Source organism: Dermacentor albipictus, chromosome 5 (genome assembly GCF_038994185.2).
Source record: "Dermacentor albipictus isolate Rhodes 1998 colony chromosome 5, USDA_Dalb.pri_finalv2, whole genome shotgun sequence".
Taxonomy (NCBI): Eukaryota; Metazoa; Arthropoda; class Arachnida; order Ixodida; family Ixodidae; genus Dermacentor; species Dermacentor albipictus.
In genome coordinates this window covers 2,370,218-2,390,115 of record NC_091825.1, presented here as the reverse complement: position 1 = coordinate 2,390,115, position 19,898 = coordinate 2,370,218, and the positions used below count along the sequence as shown (strand labels likewise).

The window sequence follows — 19,898 nt, the reverse complement described above, 5'->3', positions numbered from 1 at the left end:
AGGTTCGTGAAGAAACGTGAGCTCCACTTTCAGGGCCTCTATAGGTGATGGATGCTTCTTCCTAATCAGTGCGCCAGAGATGGAACCTGGGCAGCCTCTACAGGGGGGCCCATGTCAAAATATGCAACAAAGAAGGGGGACCTCATTGCACACTATGAGCGCTAAAATGCCAGCATTCTCAGGGGAAGCCTGGGCCCTCAGGACTCGGAATCTTCCGGTGCTGCAAGCTCATTTCATTCTAAGCCACGGCGAGCAGGCACCATATGCAATTAGGACATGCACAGATACTTGTGTAACTAGTTTAGTAACCCGTTTTTGTGGCTTTTATATGTTTTCATTACTTTCACTGTGCTAAGGCAGCCAATGTGTAATAATACAGCTTTATGAATGCTTGTGCCTATAATATATTTTATGGGGAAAATAACTGTTAGTGCTTTGCCTGTAAGGATGCTTGTTTGCAGATTAACAGCTCACATGCATTAAAGGAAGGTCCCAGTGCTGCAAACAATGCTCTTGCTTGTGATTTTGAGGCGTCAGTGATGAACTCTGAGCATGTATATTTATATTTCAGTTCTAAGTATTGCAGTTCCATATATGCACACCTAGCACATGCTTGGAAGCTTAAGGAATGAGGTGTCGCACTTTTGGCATTGTTACTGTTGAGGTGGCAAATGCTTAGCATGGGTCATTAAACTATTTCCACGGATCGATCTGTCCAAGATCTGGCAACAATGCTCTTAACGTGCATTGTGAATGGAAGTCTGCATGTTGGCCGTGTAAATAGATCAGAGTATTCGACAGGCCATCTACTGCGGTGTGGCAGCAGTGTTCAGGATCTGAGTGAATGTTAGCATGAGGCTACTAAGTGAGGCCTTGACTGGGTATGCATGATCAAAAATAACGTACAGCGCAAAGGACAAGGACAGCGATAGACGACATACACAGCGCTGACTGTACCAAAACACTAGGACTTGCTGAGGAACAGGGGAAAGACGAAGGGAAACGGCCCATTGTACTAGAAATGAAGTGAACTAGGGTGGTTGCTTGGGATAGTTGGTAATTCATGATCAAAAATAACGTACAGCGCAAAGGACAGGGACAGCGATAGACGACATACCAGTCAGCGCTGTGTATGTCGTCTATCGCTGTCCTTGTCCTTTGCGCTGTACGTTATCTTTGATCATGAATTACCAACTAGCCCAAGCAACCACCCTAGGGTATGCAGAGGTTGAGGGAGTAGGGGGGACATGGGGGGAGTCGGGACTTTGCCAGCCACATACAGACATCTTGGACATCCTGCCAAACGCAACCCAGCCCATTCTGATTCTTCTGATTATTTCCGTCTCATGATCCGGATCCGCCGTCACTACTTGCCCTAAGTAGATGTATTTCCTTACGACTTCCAGTGCCTCAGTGCCTATTGTAAATTGCTGTTCTCTTCCGAGACTGTTAAACATTACTTTAGTTTTCTGCAGATTAATTTTTAGACCCACTCTTCTGCTTTGCCTCTCCAGGTCAGAGAGCATGCATTGCAATTGGTCCCCTGAGTTACTAAGCAAGGCAATATCATCAGCAAATCGCAAGTTACTAAGGTATTCTCCATTAACTCTTATCCCCAATTCTTCCCAATCCAGGTCTCTGATTACCTCCTGTAAACACGCTGTGAATAACATTGGAGAGATCGTATCTCCCTGCCTGACGCCTTTCTTTATTGGGATTTTGTTGCTTTCTTTACGGAGGACTACGGTGGCTGTCGAGCCACTATAGATATCTCTCAGTATTTTTGCATACGGCTCGCGTACACACTGATTCCGTAATGCCTCTATGACTGCTGAGGTTTCGACAGAATCAAACGCTTTCTCGTAATCAATGAAAGGTATATATAAGGGTTGGTTATATTCTGGACATCTCTCTATCATCTGATTGATAGTGTGAATATGGTCTATTGTTGAGTAGCCTTTACAGAATCCTGCCTGGTCCTTTGCTTGGCAGAAGCCTAAGGTGTTCCTGATTCTATTTGCGATTACCTTAGTAAATAGTTTATAGGCAACTGACAGTAAGCTGATCGGTCTATAATTTTCAAGTCTTTGGCGTCCCTTTTCTTGTGGATTAGGGTTATGCTAGCGTTCTTCCAAGATTCCGGAAGAACGATTCCATGTCTTCATAGAAGCTTTCGACTTCCTGGTCATCATGACTAGATGTGGGGGCGTAGACCTGTAGAACCTTTATTTTGTATCTCTTATTAAGTTTCACAAGACCTGCCACCTTCTCCTTAATGCTATAGAATTCCTGTATGTTACCGGCTATATTCTTATTAATCATAAATCCGACTCCTAGTTCTCGCCTCTCCGCTAAGCCCCGGTAGCACAGGACCTGCCCGCTGTTTAGCATGGTATATTGTCACGTGGTGATGACGTTAAGAACACAGTAGCAATACTGTGAAAGGCAAAACTAGATTTTATTGTGTGAACCTGTGCCCACAAAACAGGCTACACTCATAGCACAACGAGAGCGGCGAACGCAGTGGGCGATCGTCGAAAAATCTGATCAACGGGTCAAGCGCGTCGGCTTTTATACATCAATCGTCGAATGTTCCAGACTAATCGTTGGGACCTGCGTGCCTTCCACAAAGTTCTACACCATTCGCGTCAGGTGATGAAATCAGATAACATAAGGTTCGGCGACAACGGACAGTGGATAGAAGTATCGATAACTTTCCAGAAACTTCGGATACATGCAGGCGCGTCCCGCGCTGTGCGATAACATTTGTTAGGCAGCGAAACGTGGTCGCATCGATGGTGTCCTGAAACATCCGAGGTGTACAGTGGTCGGATCGTCATGTAGGGCGTGCAATACTTCTGGACGAAGTCCTGACGGGACATCTAGAAGGTAGTTGGCGCGGACAGGTGAAACGTTCTTCTTCAGGAGTCGATTGTTTTGAAGCGTGAATGAAGATAATCCGCGCCTAAATGCCCTGGGGACGACGTCGGTGAGCCCTTCCAAATATTCGACGAGGCCTTTTAGCTCCGGGTCTGCCCGTTGCTGTTCAGCGAAGTCTTCCGCGCTTATCATTCCAAGCAAGGTGTCGTCATTCTCGTCATCTTGCGGCGGCGGGTCAATGGGGGCGCGTGATAGGCAATCGGCATCGGAGTGTTTTCGTCCGGACTTGTACGTTACAGTGATGTCGTATTCTTGTAGTCTGAGGCTCCACCGCGCCAGTCGTCCTGAAGGATCCTTTATTAGCCCCGAGAACGAACGCGAGCGGCGCTGCGAGCGCCGCTCACGTGACGTCAGGGCACGGACTCGCGCCTGTCGTCTGCTACAGTTCGGGCGTTGTCCGGGCACTTTCTGCGGTGTTTTCGTTTGTTTTCCTTCGTTCTCTCTGCTTGTATACTTATGGTGGTCGTCTCAAATATATTTTTACGACGTCTTCCTTTGCGAACATTTATTCAAAGAGCTAATTTCTTAGACAACAATGCAGCTCTCGAAGGCAACGCTACAGTGCCAGCCGAAGCGACGCAGACCAGCCCATTGCGGGTTTTTCATGCGCGGATAGACAATCGCAAAAGCATAGCCTATAGGAATCCAGTTATGATACCATACCTGCCGCGGTGCAACAAGTATGTCACAAAGCTGGCTATATATGACTTCTACAGCAGTTACATTGATTTTATTCCGCTAAAATAGGTTTGCTCACGACGAGTAGTTCATGGTATAATATCGAATTTTTGCATTTCCTCACAGAAACGCTCGGCAGTAGCACGGGGACTTAACTAATACTGGAGCTTAGATTCTACACGCCTCACTTGCTTCTTTAACTGCCTGTCAACATTAGGTGGTTCTTCACGTGTTTATTTTTTTTTAAGCGGCGGAAATTTGAAGTAAAGTTAATGAAGGCTTACAGCTATTTACAGAGTACAAATAGGAATGTACCAATATATATTTCCTTTTCCGTGTTACACGTTCAACTCACCTCTTTAGGGCGCGTTTGTTAATGATTAATAATGTAAGTTATGTTCCTCTTTTTTTGTCTATATTACCAAGTGTATATCATTTATTTATTTCAATGCCGCAGTGTGTTTCATTTCATTTCATTTTCATTTCATTTATTAATACTGTCAGCCTCATTGAGGGGCTATAACAGGAGTGGAAAAAACGGAACTGAAGAGCAAAATAAGTAGTACAGTACATATTGAAAAACCATGGTTACACATTAGTTAAGAGGAAAAAAAAAGAAAAGAAAGATCATCTCGTGAAGTGCACACATAAACAAAAACAAAAATGCATCACTCAGAAATCAGAACAGCAATCTTATACAGCAGCAATCTGATCTCTTCGCCCTATGCTAGTGCCATAGATGAAATTTTCTAAGTGGCGTAGGAACTCGGCTAATGATGTCGACCGAACAGCAGAATCTGGAAGAGAGTTCCAGTCTCTACAAGTTCGGGGAAAATAACTAAACTTGAAACAATTATTTTTTATAGTCGGTAATGGGATAAACTTACTATGTCGATGCCTTGATGTTTCATTAGTTTTGATCTCAAAGTAATCTGATTTATTTATTTTGAGATAATTATTGATAATGAGGTAAAGCGTTTTTAGTCTTTCATATCTGGTTCTGGTTTCTAGCCTAGGTAGTTGGGCTTGTTGGCAGAGTTCTGTTGGAGAGTGGTTCCGGCGGTATTTATTAAAGATAAACCTTACAGCGAGTCGCTGAATCCTATCAAGCTTGTGACAATTAGTTGCAGTGTGAGGATCCCATATTACTTTAGCATATTCGATTATCGGTCTGACTAGGGTTTTGTAAGCGAGGCACTTTACATCCGGAGTAGCACTGTGCATGGTGCGTCGCAGGTACCATAGTGTTTTAAAAGCTTTGGAAATGACAATTTCAATGTGGGTGTTCCATCGTAGATCTGATGTAAATGTTATGCCTAGGTATTTATACTGATTGACTCTTTCAAGCATATAACCGTTGATTTGATAATTGTAGTCAAGAACGTTTTTCTTTCAAGTTACTGACATGAACACAGACTTTGTAAGGTTTAACTCCATCTGCCAGTCGTTACACCATTTCACTATTCTTTGCAAGTTTAAATTTAGTTTAATCTGATCATCAACTGTATTTACGGTATTGTACATCACACAGTCGTCTGCAAAAAGTCCTAATGGAACATCAATGTTACTTTGTAAATCATTAATAAAGATCAAAAATAGGAGTGGGCCTAAGACGCTACCTTGCGGTACACCAGAAGCAACGGGAAGTATGCTGGACTGACAACCTTTAACAGTTACATACTGTTCACGGGAGGATATATACGCAGAAAACCATTGTGCGAGTGTTCGATTTTGAAAGACCGCATTTATCTTATGTAACAATTTTTGGTGAGAAACTTTATCAAATGCTTTTGCAAAGTCAAGGTAGATAATGTCTGTTTGACCACGTGAATTTATTGTTTCTGCGAGGTCATGAACTATTTCTATCAGTTGGGTAATCGTGGACAGTCCCTTTCGAAAGCCATGCTGACGATAATACAGGATATCATGCTGGTCGAGATAGCCGAGTAGGTGTTTGGATATGATGTGTTCAAGTAACTTCGAAACTGTACTAGTGAGCGAGATCGGGCGATAATTACTAACAGAATTATTTCTGCTTTTATGAACCGGTATAACTTTTGCTCGCTTCCAATCAGTTGGAAAGCATCCGCTACTCAAAGAAGACTGAAAAATTTTGGACAAGTATTTAGATACCCATTCAGCGTATCTATATAAAAACTCATTAGGGATACGATCTGGACCTTGGCTTTTCTTAATGTCAATATGTAATAGCAGATTTAAAACACCTTGCTCGTCAATATGTAAATCAGCAATAGGAGGTCTTTCAGTGTCAACATTAAAAGGAGGCAGTATACCATTATCACGTACGTAAACAGATGAAAAATATAGATTAAAATCTTCAGCACGCTTATGGGCGTTCTCCTCGGTCTGAGCAGGGTGCAGAACTTTAGACGGATTTATATAGCGCCAGAATTTGCCAGGTGACTCGCGAAGAAATTTTGTGAGCGTCACATTATAGAATCTGTCTTTTGATTCCTTAAGAAGTCTCTTTAAATCCTGTCTCATGCGGCGAATACATAGTTTATTTTGGGGGTTTGGGTTGGGTGAGTAAGCCTTACGTTTGCGTTTAAGTCTTCGTTTGAGATGAAGTATATCTCTGGTTATCCAGGGATTCTTTTTATTCGTGCGCTTAGTTTTCTTAGGAATAAAGTGATTAAGGCACCGTTCTGCTAATTGCGAAAAGAATTCCCATAGTTGGTCCGTGCTAGCACCTAAGTCATACAGCTGCATAAACTCTGAATATGAATAATCAAGACAGTCTATCACAGCAGCGTCATCAGCGTCATGAAAATTAAAGAAACTTTTTTTGGACGAAGTACTTATGACATCTGGTGATGCGTTTAATGACAACAAAACCATCCTGTGATCTGACAAGCCCTCCAGTGTTTCACATTCGCAGACAGAACTGTGTATTCGTTCGGAAACAAAAATTAAATCAAGTATGGATGATGTTGTAGGACATATCCTTGTGTAACCAGACACAACTTGAACTAAATTATGACAAAAAGCCAGTTCAAGTAACTGCTCACAACTAGGCACTTCTCGTGTTCCAGGCAATTGCGAACACCAGTCAATGCCGGGTAGGTTGAAATCCCCAAGTAACAATTTCCTACTATCCTGAGGCAGGTAAGTGTCCATAAATGTTCGTAGATTTACCAGGACGTCCAACGGAGCATTTGGAGCCCTGTAAACACCCCCAATGAAGATTGTTTGTGTATCTAATTTTATCTTGACCCATAGTGCTTCTACGCCATTCACATCTGGAAGTACAGAAAATGCTATGTTGTCTTTGATAATTATCGCAACTCCCCCCCCTCTGTCTTCTCGATCCCTTCTTACTATTTTATAGTTCGGAGGGGTGACTTCAGTGTCGAGTACATCCTTGTGCAGCCAAGTTTCGGTGACTACTATTAGGTGAGGTTCATGTTCTATGATTAGGCTTTCTAATTTGACAAGTTTATTTAATATACTTCTGGCGTTCACATTTATAACTTTGAACGGTTTTGACCCTATGTTCCTGCGTCAATTGCCACTCCCAGAAGGGGTATGGCATTTGTACCTTTGTTTCGTAGTTTCATCCCAGGCGTAAAGGATTTTGTTCACCTTCATCTTATCGAATACCATCTTTACCTTGGCCCCGTTTTTCCTTTCGTCAACAGTGGTATTCCAGAGTTTTTTCCGAATATCATGCACTCTTTTAGAATAGTCCTCTGAAATGCTTATTTTCCCTCCTTTAAGCTTGTAGCAATTATTCATAATCTTGGTTTTTTCCCTAAAATCACCAATCCTAAGGATAACTGGACGATGATTACCCGGATTCACCTTACCAAGACGGTGTATTCTCTCAATGGTACTTAACTTCTCTCCGAGTTTTGCCTCAAAAACGTCGTCATTTACTTTTTTCAGCAATGTTTCTTCGTTTTCATTCGCTTCTTCCAGTATACCCCTTACAATCAGGTTGCTACGCCGGGATTGATTTTCCAAGCCATCGACTTGTTTAGCTAGTGCATCAATTTCCGCCTGACAATCACTCATAGTAGACTCAATGTTTGATAGCCTTATTTGGGATTTCTCTAGGACCACGAGTTTTGCTTCGATGGAATCGAGTCTTGTTTGCATTTTCACTATACCTGCCTCAGACGAAGTTTGTTTTTCTTGAATTTGAGTAACTTTGGCCAAAATATCTTTTTGGGTTTGTAGAATTTCATTTAGGGTGGCTTGAGAAATAGGCCCCGGGTTTTCCTCTACATCCCCTGATAGCTTAAGTAGTATGCATGCCATTGAAAAGCAGTCGCAGACACAATCAAGCAGCACTTGTGGACACGGCAGCACAACTAGACAAAGGTAATCACCACGAAAACCGTATCTTTTTGCACTAACCTGCACATACAAAGGCCCTTCAGGTGACATCGTCACGGCAGGGCTGCCGTGTCCACTGATGATCGTAGGTCTCGGTAGCAGATTTATAGCTGGCAGGCTCCGTGACGTATCACGATGGAGTGACGTCACTGTGCTCATCGATGGTGCGCAGAGGCCGTTTTCCACGAGGCGATGATCAGTCATATTTGCTGCACGGCGATGGGCGTCGGCGATGAATCCAGGAAGCTGCCACAGCATTTCGTCGATCGGAGCCAGGGAATCGGAGCGCTGCCGTCCAATGTCCCCCATAACCGGCGATGTGGCGGAGGCTAGGATGAGGATCGACGCGCAAACCTGCACATACAAAGGCACTTCAGGTGACATCGTCACGGCAGGGCTGCCGTGTCCACTGATGATCGTAGGTCTCGGTAGCAGATTTATAGCTGGCAGGCTCCGTGACGTATCACGATGGAGTGACGTCACTGTGCTCATCGATGGTGCGCAGAGGCCGTTTTCCACGAGGCGATGATCAGTCATATTTGCTGCATGGCGATGGGCGTCGGCGATGAATCCAGGAAGCTGCCACAGCATTTCGTCGATCGGAGCCAGGGAATCGGAGCGCTGCCGTCCAATGTCCCCCATAACCGGCGATGTGGCGGAGGCTAGGATGAGGATCGACGCGCAAACCTGCACATACAAAGGCACTTCAGGTGACATCGTCACGGCAGGGCTGCCGTGTCCACTGATGATCGTAGGTCTCGGTAGCAGATTTATAGCTGGCAGGCTCCGTGACGTATCACGATGGAGTGACGTCACTGTGCTCATCGATGGTGCGCAGAGGCCGTTTTCCACGAGGCGATGATCAGTCATATTTGCTGCATGGCGATGGGCGTCGGCGATGAATCCAGGAAGCTGCCACAGCATTTCGTCGATCGGAGCCAGGGAATCGGAGCGCTGCCGTCCAATGTCCCCCATAACCGGCGATGTGGCGGAGGCTAGGATGAGGATCGACGCGCAAACCTGCACATACAAAGGCACTTCAGGTGACATCGTCACAGCAGGGCTGCCGTGTCCACTGATGATCGTAGGTCTCGGTAGCAGATTTATAGCTGGCAGGCTCCGTGACGTATCACGATGGAGTGACGTCACTGTGCTCATCGATGGTGCGCAGAGGCCGTTTTCCACGAGGCGATGATCAGTCATATTTGCTGCACGGCGATGGGCGTCGGCGATGAATCCAGGAAGCTGCCACAGCATTTCGTCGATCGGAGCCAGGGAATCGGAGCGCTGCCGTCCAATGTCCAATGTCCAATGTTTTGCATTGCAAAGAAAAATTGGAAGTGTGAGACATGTCAAGGGAAGGGAAGCAATAGTGTTGCCCCTGTACAGGGTCAGGTAAAAGATCCGGAAATCATGGTGAAGCTGGTAGAATTGGATAAGAAGCTTAATTTGCTTTTGGAGTTGCCAAGTAAAGTACGTGGCATTGAGCATTCTATCCAAATGCTGTCTGACCAATTTGGTGAAATTAAGAGACGTCTGGACTGTCACGAAAAAGACATTAACAATGTAAAGCGTAGGGTGGAAAAGATGGAAGGGGCTCGAGCCCCTGAGGACCTTAGTAAACTTAGGGATGGCATTGACGCTCTTGAATGGCACAGCAGGCGCCTGAACCTTGAAATTCATGAAGTTTCTGAGACTGAGGGTGAGAACTTGTTATCCCTGGTGAACGAAATAGCACAACAACTTAACATCGAATGTCTATCGGAGCAGGACGTTGTGGCTATACACAGGTGGCCAGCTAGGTCGGGCAGGACCCTGGCATAATTGTGTGCTTGATGGTGTTCTTGCCCATTTTCTTGAATTTTTTGATGATCTGTTATCCTTTGCTAATGAAAACCGCCTAAACATAATTATTGGAGGAGATTTTAATGTAAACATTGGCGCGGATACAGTACGCCGGTCCGATTTTGAAAGGGAATTCATTTCAAATGGTTGTTTAAATACAATTCACTCCAGCACTAGAGTAACAGAAAATACGGAAACTACGCTTGATTTGTTTATAACGAATTACTCACCTCAGTGTATCGCAAGTGCTGTTTTGAGTAGTGCTATAAGTGACGCTATGCCTATTTGCATGTTTGTCAAAACTAGAACAGCTAGCACCTCGCACAGAGACACAAGCGGAACCTTCCAGAAAGTAACCGAGCATACCCTAACATCTTTTCAAACAGAGCTGAAGCAGATTAACTGGGATGACGTTTTACAGGAACATGATGCTGAATCAGCGTACAATATTTTTCTTAGCAGGTTTGTTACCGTGTATAAAAAGCATTTTGTTTACAAAGTTAACAGGAGAAAAAAAATGCCTCAGAAAGCCACGGTTAACGAATGCTCTTTGTAAAAGAATGAAGAAGCGTGACAAACTATATGCTAAATTCATCAAAACCCGAGAGCCTCTGGATTTAAAAACATTGAAAATGTTTCGTAACAAATTAAGCAAAGAGCTACGGAAAGCACGTGATGCTTATTTTCTGCAGATGTTTTCGTCTTGTATGAATGACTCAAAGAAACTATGGAATAGACTGAATGCTCTTATGAACAGAAATCAGAGGAGTGATCCAATTGAACAAATTAGTTTAAACGGTAGATTGCTGGTAAAGGAGGATTTGGCAAACGCTTTCAATGATTGTTTTGTACACAGAGACGTTGACCTCAATCATACCATGCCGCACTATGTGCACATTACTCCGAACGCAACCACAATATTTTTTCAGCCACTCATGCCTTCGGATGTATGTTCTGTGTACCTAAGACTGAAGACATCTCGCAGCTGCGATGCCGATGGTCTTCAGATTCTACCTATAAAATTTGTTATATATGATATTGCCCCTATTTTGACACATATTTATAATTTGTGCATTTCCACAGGCGTATTTCCAGAAAATATGAAGGTTGCTAAGGTAGTAGTATTATTTAAAAAGGGTAATAAATTGGATATAAAAAATTATCGCCCGATCTCGATCCTCCCTGTTTTTTCAGAAGGTCTTGAAAAAATTATTCTAAGTCAGTTGTCTTCGTTCTGTGAAAAGTACAAGATAATTTCAATTGCTCAATACGGTTTCCGTAAAAACAGGTCGACTGAATTAGCACTTCTCGATCAAAAGGAATTTATATTGCAGAACTTCGAACATAAGCTATTAACAATAGGCATATTTGTCGACTTTACACAGGCGTTTGATCATATTATTCACAACATTTTATTCTACAAACTAGAGAAATATGGGATTAGAGGCATTCCACTTCAATTATTAAAATCTTATCTTAATAACTGACGCCAGTTTGTTTCTGTAGGCCACAATACATCGGTAACCAAAGAAATACTTTGTGGCGTCCCACAGGGTAGCATTTTGGGCCCGTTGCTGTTTAACTTATATGCTAACGATATTACTTCCATCTACGAAAAGGCGAAATTTATAATTTACGCAGATGATACAAGTGTTTTCATCTCGTCCGGTTCTTGTACCAATTTAATTAGTATGGCAAATGACTTCTTGCGCAGCCGATCCTATTGGTCCACTGAGAACTGTCTAAAAGTAAATACGGCGAAAACAAAGGCCGTAATTTTTCACACCAAAGGCATGAGTCTTCTTCCTCCAGATCTAACATTAGCCTATAGATCCACAGATATAGAACTCACTCTTTCTCCAAAGGTGTTAGGGGTACACTTCACGAGTACCATGCAATGGGACGACCATGTAAGCTTTGTACTCGAAAAACTTAGCCGCATAACAGCTGTTTTAAATCGCTACAGATATACTTTACCCGTCTCTGTAAAATTATTAATTTATAATGCCTTATTCGTGTCTCACATACATTATGGACATCTTGTATGGGGCACCACAACTGAATGTAACTTGAGTAAATTATTTCGTATGCAGAGGAAAATAATACGTGTCATCGCTAATGTACCGTTTGCAGCCCATACTGAAAACCTGTTCAAGAAATACTACATTGCGACAGCCCATAAAATCTATAACTGCAGACTATTACGCGAGTATTACTTTAATACCACACGTAACAACACTTTACTTGTAGAACTTGCAAATCTATCCGTCAATTCATACCGTTATTCAACTCGTACACCTGAAGTCTGGAAGGTTCCGCGCTCTAGAACTAACTACGGTTGTCAAATGTTGTGTAACAACCTTCCAAGATTACTGAATTTATACGACAGAGCAGGCTTCAATTTACAGGATTTATCACTGTCAGAATTTAAAACTCTATTGCTTTCACTTCAGAGCACGTTTGTTAATGATTAATAATGTGTGTTATGTTCCTCTTTTTTTTGTCTGTTACCAAGTGTATATCATTTCTTTATTTCAATGCCGCAGTGTGCTTTGCATTGTTATTGTGGAAACATTTCACTGTTCTTTCATATATTATATAATTGCAATGTTTTATGGGCACTATATAAATGTAATTTATATGGCGCTTGATGTGTAACCCCATGCAGCCATATTGTACCTAAGGGGGTGAGGTTACCTCAAGCCGCGTCTTTGCGGCTTTTTTCCCTCATCCACCTCCATTTACCACTCCTCTGTACATGTGTGTGTGTAAATGTAAATCAATAAATCAAATCAAATCAAACCAAAACACGTCCTGGCCTCGTCTTCCAATGCGACGAAGACATGTCGCAGTTTGTCGTCGCTGTTCCAGTTGTTGAATGTAGCGACTCTCTCATACGTCTCAAGCCAGCTTTCCGGGTCCTCGAACGTTGAACCGCGGAACGTCGGAGGCTCCCTGGGCTGCTGCAGCACGACGGGGGACGCTGGGGCTGCCATTGGAGTGGACTTGGTGGTGATCTTCCTGGTCGTCTCAGGCAAAAGTCCGTGCTCCGGGGGCAGTCCTTGCAGGCTGCGGCTACCTCACTGGTTCTTGGCGACGTTGGTGTTTTCTTCCGCGTGTGGGCTTGGGTCACAGCGTTGTGGGGGCGTCTGGTACATGAACGCAAAGCACCTCCACCAGATGTCACGTGGTGATGACGTTAAGAACACAGTAGCAATGCTGTGAAAGGCAAAACTAGATTTTATTGGGCGAACCTGTGCCCACAAAACAGGCTACACTTAAGGCCCGTTTATAGTCCGACGTTATCGGCGCGCGGGCGAGCGTCGTTCGCGGTCAGTTACGCTACGTCGGTTGCGCTGCGCCAGCCCAGATGCCACCCCCTCTATACTTCAACGCGCGCGCCGTCGGCTTCTATGTTCGGAGTATGCGCAGAACTTTCGCCAAGTCGCGCGCCGTCCGCAAAAGCCGTCTGCGGAGTTGTGTTGGCGCCTTTTTCTTCGCACGCAGTGCATTGTGGGTCGACGCAGTCGGCGGCGCCGGCGTGCGAATGGAGCAGGAGCCAAATTTGCGCCGGGCCCGTCGGGGTAAAGCCCCTCAATTTTCCAAAAGTAGCGCCATTCTTAGATCTTTCCGCCACCCCGCTCACCCAGGCGCTTCCTCCTCCACTCCTCCTGTCGCCCCAGCCTCCTCCGCTCCCCCATTGGCCAATCTGTGTCACGTGAAAGTGGGCCCCGCGCTTTTGTATATATTTTCTTTCTGGCGCAGAGCAGGCGCCGCGCTTTTGTATATCTTTTCTTTCCAGCGTACTGCGACCCCCATTCCTGGGCCTGCGCGACGAAAGTACAGCAGGCGGTTTGAAGGAGCGCTGTAGTTTTATACAATGTGTTAGGGCCGAGTGCTTAATTGCGATGCCGTGCTGCTGCGCCTACGGTTGCCACAACAGACCCAGTGACGGCAAAAAGCTTTTTGCTTTACCATCCGCCGGGCGCAACGCAAAACGAAGAAAAGTGTAGATTCACAAGATCGGGCGGGCTGACTTCCAGCAAGTGGCAAAGAACGCGCGGCTTTGTGAAGTAAGTGCCACGGCTCCTCCAACCTCTTCTTTTGGCGCCCGTGTCAAAACGGGCCCGTGTCCAGTGCATTGGGGGCGCGTTAAAGAACCCCAGCTGGAAAAAAATTAATCCGGAGCCCCCATTATGGCGTGCCTCATGAGATCGTGATGTTGGGATATGTAAAACCCAAGAATCAACTTTTCTTCTGTCTTGTGTGCCTTGACTGTTCCAGTTAACGCAACACTGCTTCCTTGTGAAAACTTACAACGCAAAAGAATACAGACGCACGTAGTACACAGAGATAAAATTAGCACTTCAACAAAAGTGTTGCTGGTGCCATTGAGGGAGGGGGATAATTATTTTCTGAACCTCTTTCCAGTTGTCCCATCAAGTTCCTTCTTTCTTTTCTATCAAATTATAACCATTTGCACTGTAATAAATAAATAACGATTTCATATGCTGGTACGTTGTTAAAATTATCTATACCGGCTATGTGTGAAAACGTTGCTCATGGCCACCACAACCTGTGCATGAGCTACGTTCATCTGTAAAAGGCGCGGAAGAGAAACGGCCCTGCTGCCAGGCATTGCTGACCGCAGACAGTCGGAATCTCTCACGCGCCGGCCGAACAAAAGCATCCTGCAGGTACGTAAATTAACCTACGAAACCACGTGCACATACTTTCGCGCTGTCAAAACCTGAAACTCTGGTAATTACTCGCGTGTCTGAGCACACCGCGTGCTTGTGTCGTGTTTCAGCAACACGAACTTTGAACGTGCGCGCGCTTTACGCCTTAAATACGCCTTGAATAATGGTGCTTTTCTCTATTTCTTCCGCAAATCCGACACGACATTCTTAAGGCCAGTTACCGACTGACAAAGCAAGATCTAGATTGAAAAAACTGCTCCGCAGGACTCGAACGAACTTTTCCGCGGATTTCCTCCCGTAGCGTGTTAGCCGTCGTCTGCTACGGCAGGCCCACCGCCGGCGGCGCCACCGTCGAGGCCGCGCCGAGCGGAGGAGGAGGGAAGTGAATGGCGCTACTTTGGGAGATTGAGGGGTTTTAGGATGAAACTTGGCGTGCGGTCGTCTATAGTCCGACGCACTGCAGCGCCGACGTAACCGGCGGCTGCCAGCGCGCCCCGATGTAAAGCCCCTCAATCTCCCAAAGTAGCGCCATTCACTTCCCTCCTCCTCCGCTCGGCGCGGCCTCGACGGTGGCGCCGCCGGCGGTGGGCCTGCCTAGCAGACGACGGCTAACACGCTACGGGAGGAAATCCGCGGAAAAGTTCGTTCGAGTCCTGCGGAGCAGTTTTTAACGCGATAGCGTTAAGGAGCTCGTGTCGCAGAAAAGCCGGTGTCGTCGGCGTCGGTGTCGGCGTTTGCGGCGTTGACCGTGAGCGATAAATCACGGCAGGCGCTTCATAAATAAAAAGCAACTTCCAAGATTGGCCCGGTGGGAATCGAACCAGGGTCTCCGGAGTGTGAGACGGAGACGCTACCACTCAGCCACGAGTTCGATGCTTCCAAGCGGTGCAAACGCGCCTCTAGTGAATGCGGTGTTGCCTTCGAAACGAGCCGTGGAAAGTTATACTGCGTTGTATATCGGTAATTATGAACATGTAACGTACAGAAGTCACAATTCCACGAGTTGTGAAGTGCGTTTCCGCTGCATTTCTTCTGCGCTTTCCGCACACGCAGAGCCATCTTGCGGCAAACACAGAAGACCCCCTCCTCTCAATGTACGGCGCTGCCCCGACAGGAGGCGCGCCGCGCGCGCATTGGGACCGCTGCCAGGCGCGTCGCGGGACTCCCTCTCCCCTGACGACGCTTCGCCGTGCTCCCGGTCCTTTCTTTAGATTACTATCTATCCCTCTGCCCGTGCCGATCGCGACGTTTGGCTGGCGTAGATCGTTTCTCCTCCGAGACACCGAGTTCTTTGGTTCGTTCCGTTCGCTCAGGCGCACGTTTCGTTGCCGCGCCGAACGCTGCGTTGCTCGACGCTCACCGCGTGATAGGTTGGCGCTAAGTCCGATGCGGGGCGCATCGTAAGTGATCGCTGTGCCGTAGCGCATTCTCTTATACCCCTTGGCGGGTCGACGGGAACGCTGTCGCGTCCCACTCTTGAAGGCGAAGCTTAAGCGTCCTCCAATTTTTTTCAATCTAGATCTTGCTTTGTCAGTCGGTAACTGGCCTTAAGAATGTCGTGTCGGATTTGCGGAAGAAATAGAGAAAAGCACCATTATTCAAGGCGTATTTAAGGCGTAAAGCGCGCGCACGTTGAAAGTTCGTGTTGCTGAAACACGACACAAGCACGCGGTGTGCTCAGACACGCGAGTAATTACCAGAGTTTCAGGTTTTGACAGCGCGAAAGTATGTGCACGTGGTTTCGTAGGTCAATTTACGTACGTGCAGGATGCTTTTGTTCGGCCGGCGCGTGAGAGATTCCGACTGTCTGCGGTGAGCAATGCCTGGCAGCAGGGCCGTTTCTGTACCGCGCCTTTTACAGATGTACGTAGCTCATGCACAGGTTGTGGTGGCCATGAGCAACGTTTTCACACATAGGCGGTATAGATAATTTGAACAACGTACCAGCATATGAAATCGCTATTTATTTATTACAGTGCGAATGGTTAGAATTTGATAGAAAAAAAGAAGGAACTTGATGGGACAACTGGAAAGAGGTTCAGAAAATAATTATCCCCCTCCCCACATTGGCACCAGCAACACTTTTGTTGAAGTGCTAATTTTATCTCTGTATACTACGTGCGTCTGTATTCTTTTGCGTTGTAAGTTTTCACAAGGAAGCAGTGTTGCGTTAACTGGAACAGTCAAGGCACACAAGACAGAAAAAAAGTTGATTCTTGGGTTTTACATATCCCAACATCACGATCTCATGAGGCACGCCATAATGGGGGCTCCGGATTAATTTTTTTCCAGCTGGGGTTCTTTAACGCGCCCCCAATGCACTGGACACGGGCCCGTTTTGACACGGGCGCCAAAAGAAGAGGTTGGAGGAGCCGTGGCACTTACTTCACAAAGCCGCGCGTTCTTTGCCACTTGCTGGAAGTCAGCCCGCCCGATCTTGTGAATCCACACTTTTCTTCGTTTTGCGTTGCGCCCGGCGGATGGTAAAGCAAAAAGCTTTTTGCCGTCACTGGGTCTGTTGTGGCAACCGTAGGCGCAGCAGCACGGCATCGCAATTAAGCACTCGGCCCTAACACATTGTATAAAACTACAGCGCTCCTTCAAACCGCCTGCTGTACTTTCGTCGCGCAGGCCCAGGAATGGGGGTCGCAGTACGCTGGAAAGAAAAGATATACAAAAGCGCGGCGCCTGCTCTGCGCCGGAAAGAAAAAAATATACAAAAGCGCGGGGCCTGCTTTCACGTGACACAGATTGGCCAATGGGGGGCGGAGGAGGCTGGGGCGACAGGAGGAGTGGAGGAGGAAGCGCCTGGGTGAGCGGGGTGGCGGAAAGATCTAAGAATGGCGCTACTTTTGGAAAATTGAGGGGCTTTATTTCATCCTAGATGCCAGCGCTCGTTTCTCGCCTGGCGGAGCGATTTCATCGCCAACGGGTGTAGGTTTCCGTCGCCGCTTCCCTTCACGGTCGCGCCCGCGTTCAGTTCGCGCTGCGCGCGAAACGTCTCTTGTTTGCGACGGCACCTCTTCGGATGACCGGAAATTATTATTGTGTTGTTAACTGTCACGACAGCAATGTAAACATGAAAAGGTTGATGCCACCAGTGAAATTCTGCCGATTCACAAGAAAATGGTACGAAAGAAGCAGACGACCGACATGGATTACTGCGGTGCACCGAGCGAAGTAAACATCTGGCAAACGAAGCGAGCTCGTTCATTGATCACTCCTGAGTGTATGACGGTTTCTATATGTAACCCACATGAAATTAATAATTACTCGGTACATAATTACTCGGTACAGGCGAGATCGTTAGCGCCAATGTTACTGTATCAATTGACGGCCACGACGTCATGGTGCTAGTAGACACTAGGCGACAACGTTTTGCAGGAAAATACTCATTTTTATGCATTGCGTAAAACAGCATTTGAAAAGATGTAAAGAATCTTACAATGTAACATGATACCTCCAGCTGTGAGCACTGATCCATTTTTTTTGTCTAGGTCAGCCAAGCCTCAGTGACAAGGATCTTGGAACGTTGGCTTGATGTCATGCACATACGCCCTAGCCAGCTGGTGGAGTGTCCAGATCGGGAGGAGCTGCAACTAACCATGCCCATGTGCTTTCGTAGAGCATTTGGAACTAGAGTGGCTGTAATAATTGACTGGTTCGAAGTGTTTCTAGAACGGTCGTCTTCAGTTCTTCCACGCTGTCAGACGTGGTCACAATACAAGCATCGTAATACTGTAAAATATCTCATTGGAATTGCACCTCAGGGTTCCATCACCTACATCTCTAAAGGATGGGTTGGGCGTACAAGCGACAAGCTCCTAACCGAGCGCTGCGATATTCTGAACAACCTTTTAGCAGGACACACTGTGCTTGCGGATCGAGGTTTCACTATTGCCGATGCCGTAGGGATTCATTGTGCACGTCTTAAAGTGACAGCATTCACAAAAGGGAAGTGACAGCTCACGGCCTGGGAGGTGGAGAAGACACGGAAGGTAGCCAATGTTCACATACATGTAAAGAGAGTCATTGGGCTGTTGCACCTGAAGTATGCAATATTGTCCTCGATTATTCCAATCGAGCTTGTGATGATATACGTGGAGACACGGTAGCACAGCCAGACAAAATTGTGACAGTATGCTCTGCCCTGACTAATCTCTGCCAGTCTGTTGTGCCGTTTCAGTGAATTCAGCATATGTTATTACTGCAATTTACCAAATAGTTTTGGTTTGGAACAGTTTTTTTCATTCTACGAGTGCTCGAATTGGAGAAAAGTACAGACAAGTTGGACATGTCACGTGTGTGCGTGTGTCGTGCTTCCAAGTCATCCTGTGTACCCCCTTGCAGACTGATTAATATACCTTGATAAAAGTTTCTGCCTTTTCTTGCTAGGCAGAACCATGCCTTGGTCTTAGGTGGACGTTTCAGATTTGCACATGCAAAATGGAGCCATTTACCAGGACACTGTCGGCTGCTGCACTTAACCATCGCACCGTATTCAGCACCACCGCAGAAACAGTAGCGTTCACTGTCTGCTGAACTTTCATCACATGTAAGCATTGTTTCTTGCTGCGGCAAGGTAGTCCAGTGTTTAAATAAAAGCTGCGAGAGCAAAACCTGTTCAAAGAATGCTTTGGACTTCTGTGTCATTTCTTTGCAGAAAGACAAATCAATAGAATGTCCGATGGTGTCGACAGAACGAAATCACAGTACTGCCGCTGACACACGTAGAGTTGCCGTTGTACATGGTAGTATGCCTGGCTTCTCTTCAGTCGTGCGCTGTCATCACATAGCTCCAAGCAGCCACCTTTCTGCTTCAGCATATCACCCACACAGACTGCTGAATAGGGACACTTAATTTCTAGCACGCCATCGTGACAGCATTCACATGAAATCAAGCCATCTGGGCTGGCGGCTAGGTAGGGTGCCTCTGCAGAAATTTGCAGGCCAGAGCTATGACACAAATATTTCATGCTTTCTCATGCAGTCAATGCCGAGATGTAAGCCTTCTTGGCTACTAGTTTTTTTTTGTTCCCCCCCCCCCCCCATCGGTTGCCGCTGAATAGAACATCTGCTCTTCGGTATAGCTCATCCTCTTGAGGCTTATGGACGGCTTGTAGAGGGGTGTTCGGCAGGCTGCATACACGGTCCGTGATGTCACCCTTCCTGCTCGGAATGCAAACCAAACAGAAGATGCTGACCACTCCCTTGTTGCTGCCTCTACAGCCTGACGTACCTGCATGTTCAAAACAAAGGCCACTCAAACAATGAAGGTGTTGCAATGCAACAAGTTTATGAACTGGTATCACTCACGTTGACCACTGGCATGAAAAATACAAGTACTTTGCCATTGTGCCCTTTACATAACAGGCA

The 19,898-nt window shown here is 46.0% G+C and overlaps 2 protein-coding genes across 2 annotated transcripts in view; one reads left to right on the top strand and one right to left on the bottom strand.

Annotated features, from left to right (window-relative positions):
- LOC139059817 (putative nuclease HARBI1) overlaps positions 1 to 19,121 on the top strand; it is a 121,063-nt gene extending 101,942 nt beyond the window's left edge. The window contains exon 4 of the mRNA XM_070538204.1: positions 18,020 to 19,121. The gene's annotated coding sequence lies outside the window, so the exon portion shown is untranslated. The remainder of the gene's footprint in view (positions 1 to 18,019) is intronic.
- LOC139060364 (uncharacterized) lies at positions 7,102 to 9,268 on the bottom strand. Its single transcript, XM_070539481.1, has one exon. It carries the CDS (start codon positions 9,232 to 9,234, stop codon positions 7,141 to 7,143), a length of 2,094 nt encoding a protein of 697 aa, XP_070395582.1. The 5' UTR covers positions 9,235 to 9,268; the 3' UTR covers positions 7,102 to 7,140.
- Positions 19,122 to 19,898: the final 777 nt, after the last annotated feature.

Bases quoted from the DNA above. Each gene is read 5' to 3' on its own strand.
- LOC139060364 (XM_070539481.1), bottom strand. From the start codon at position 9,234: ATGCTGTGGCAGCTTCCTGGATTCATCGCCGACGCCCATCGCCGTGCA.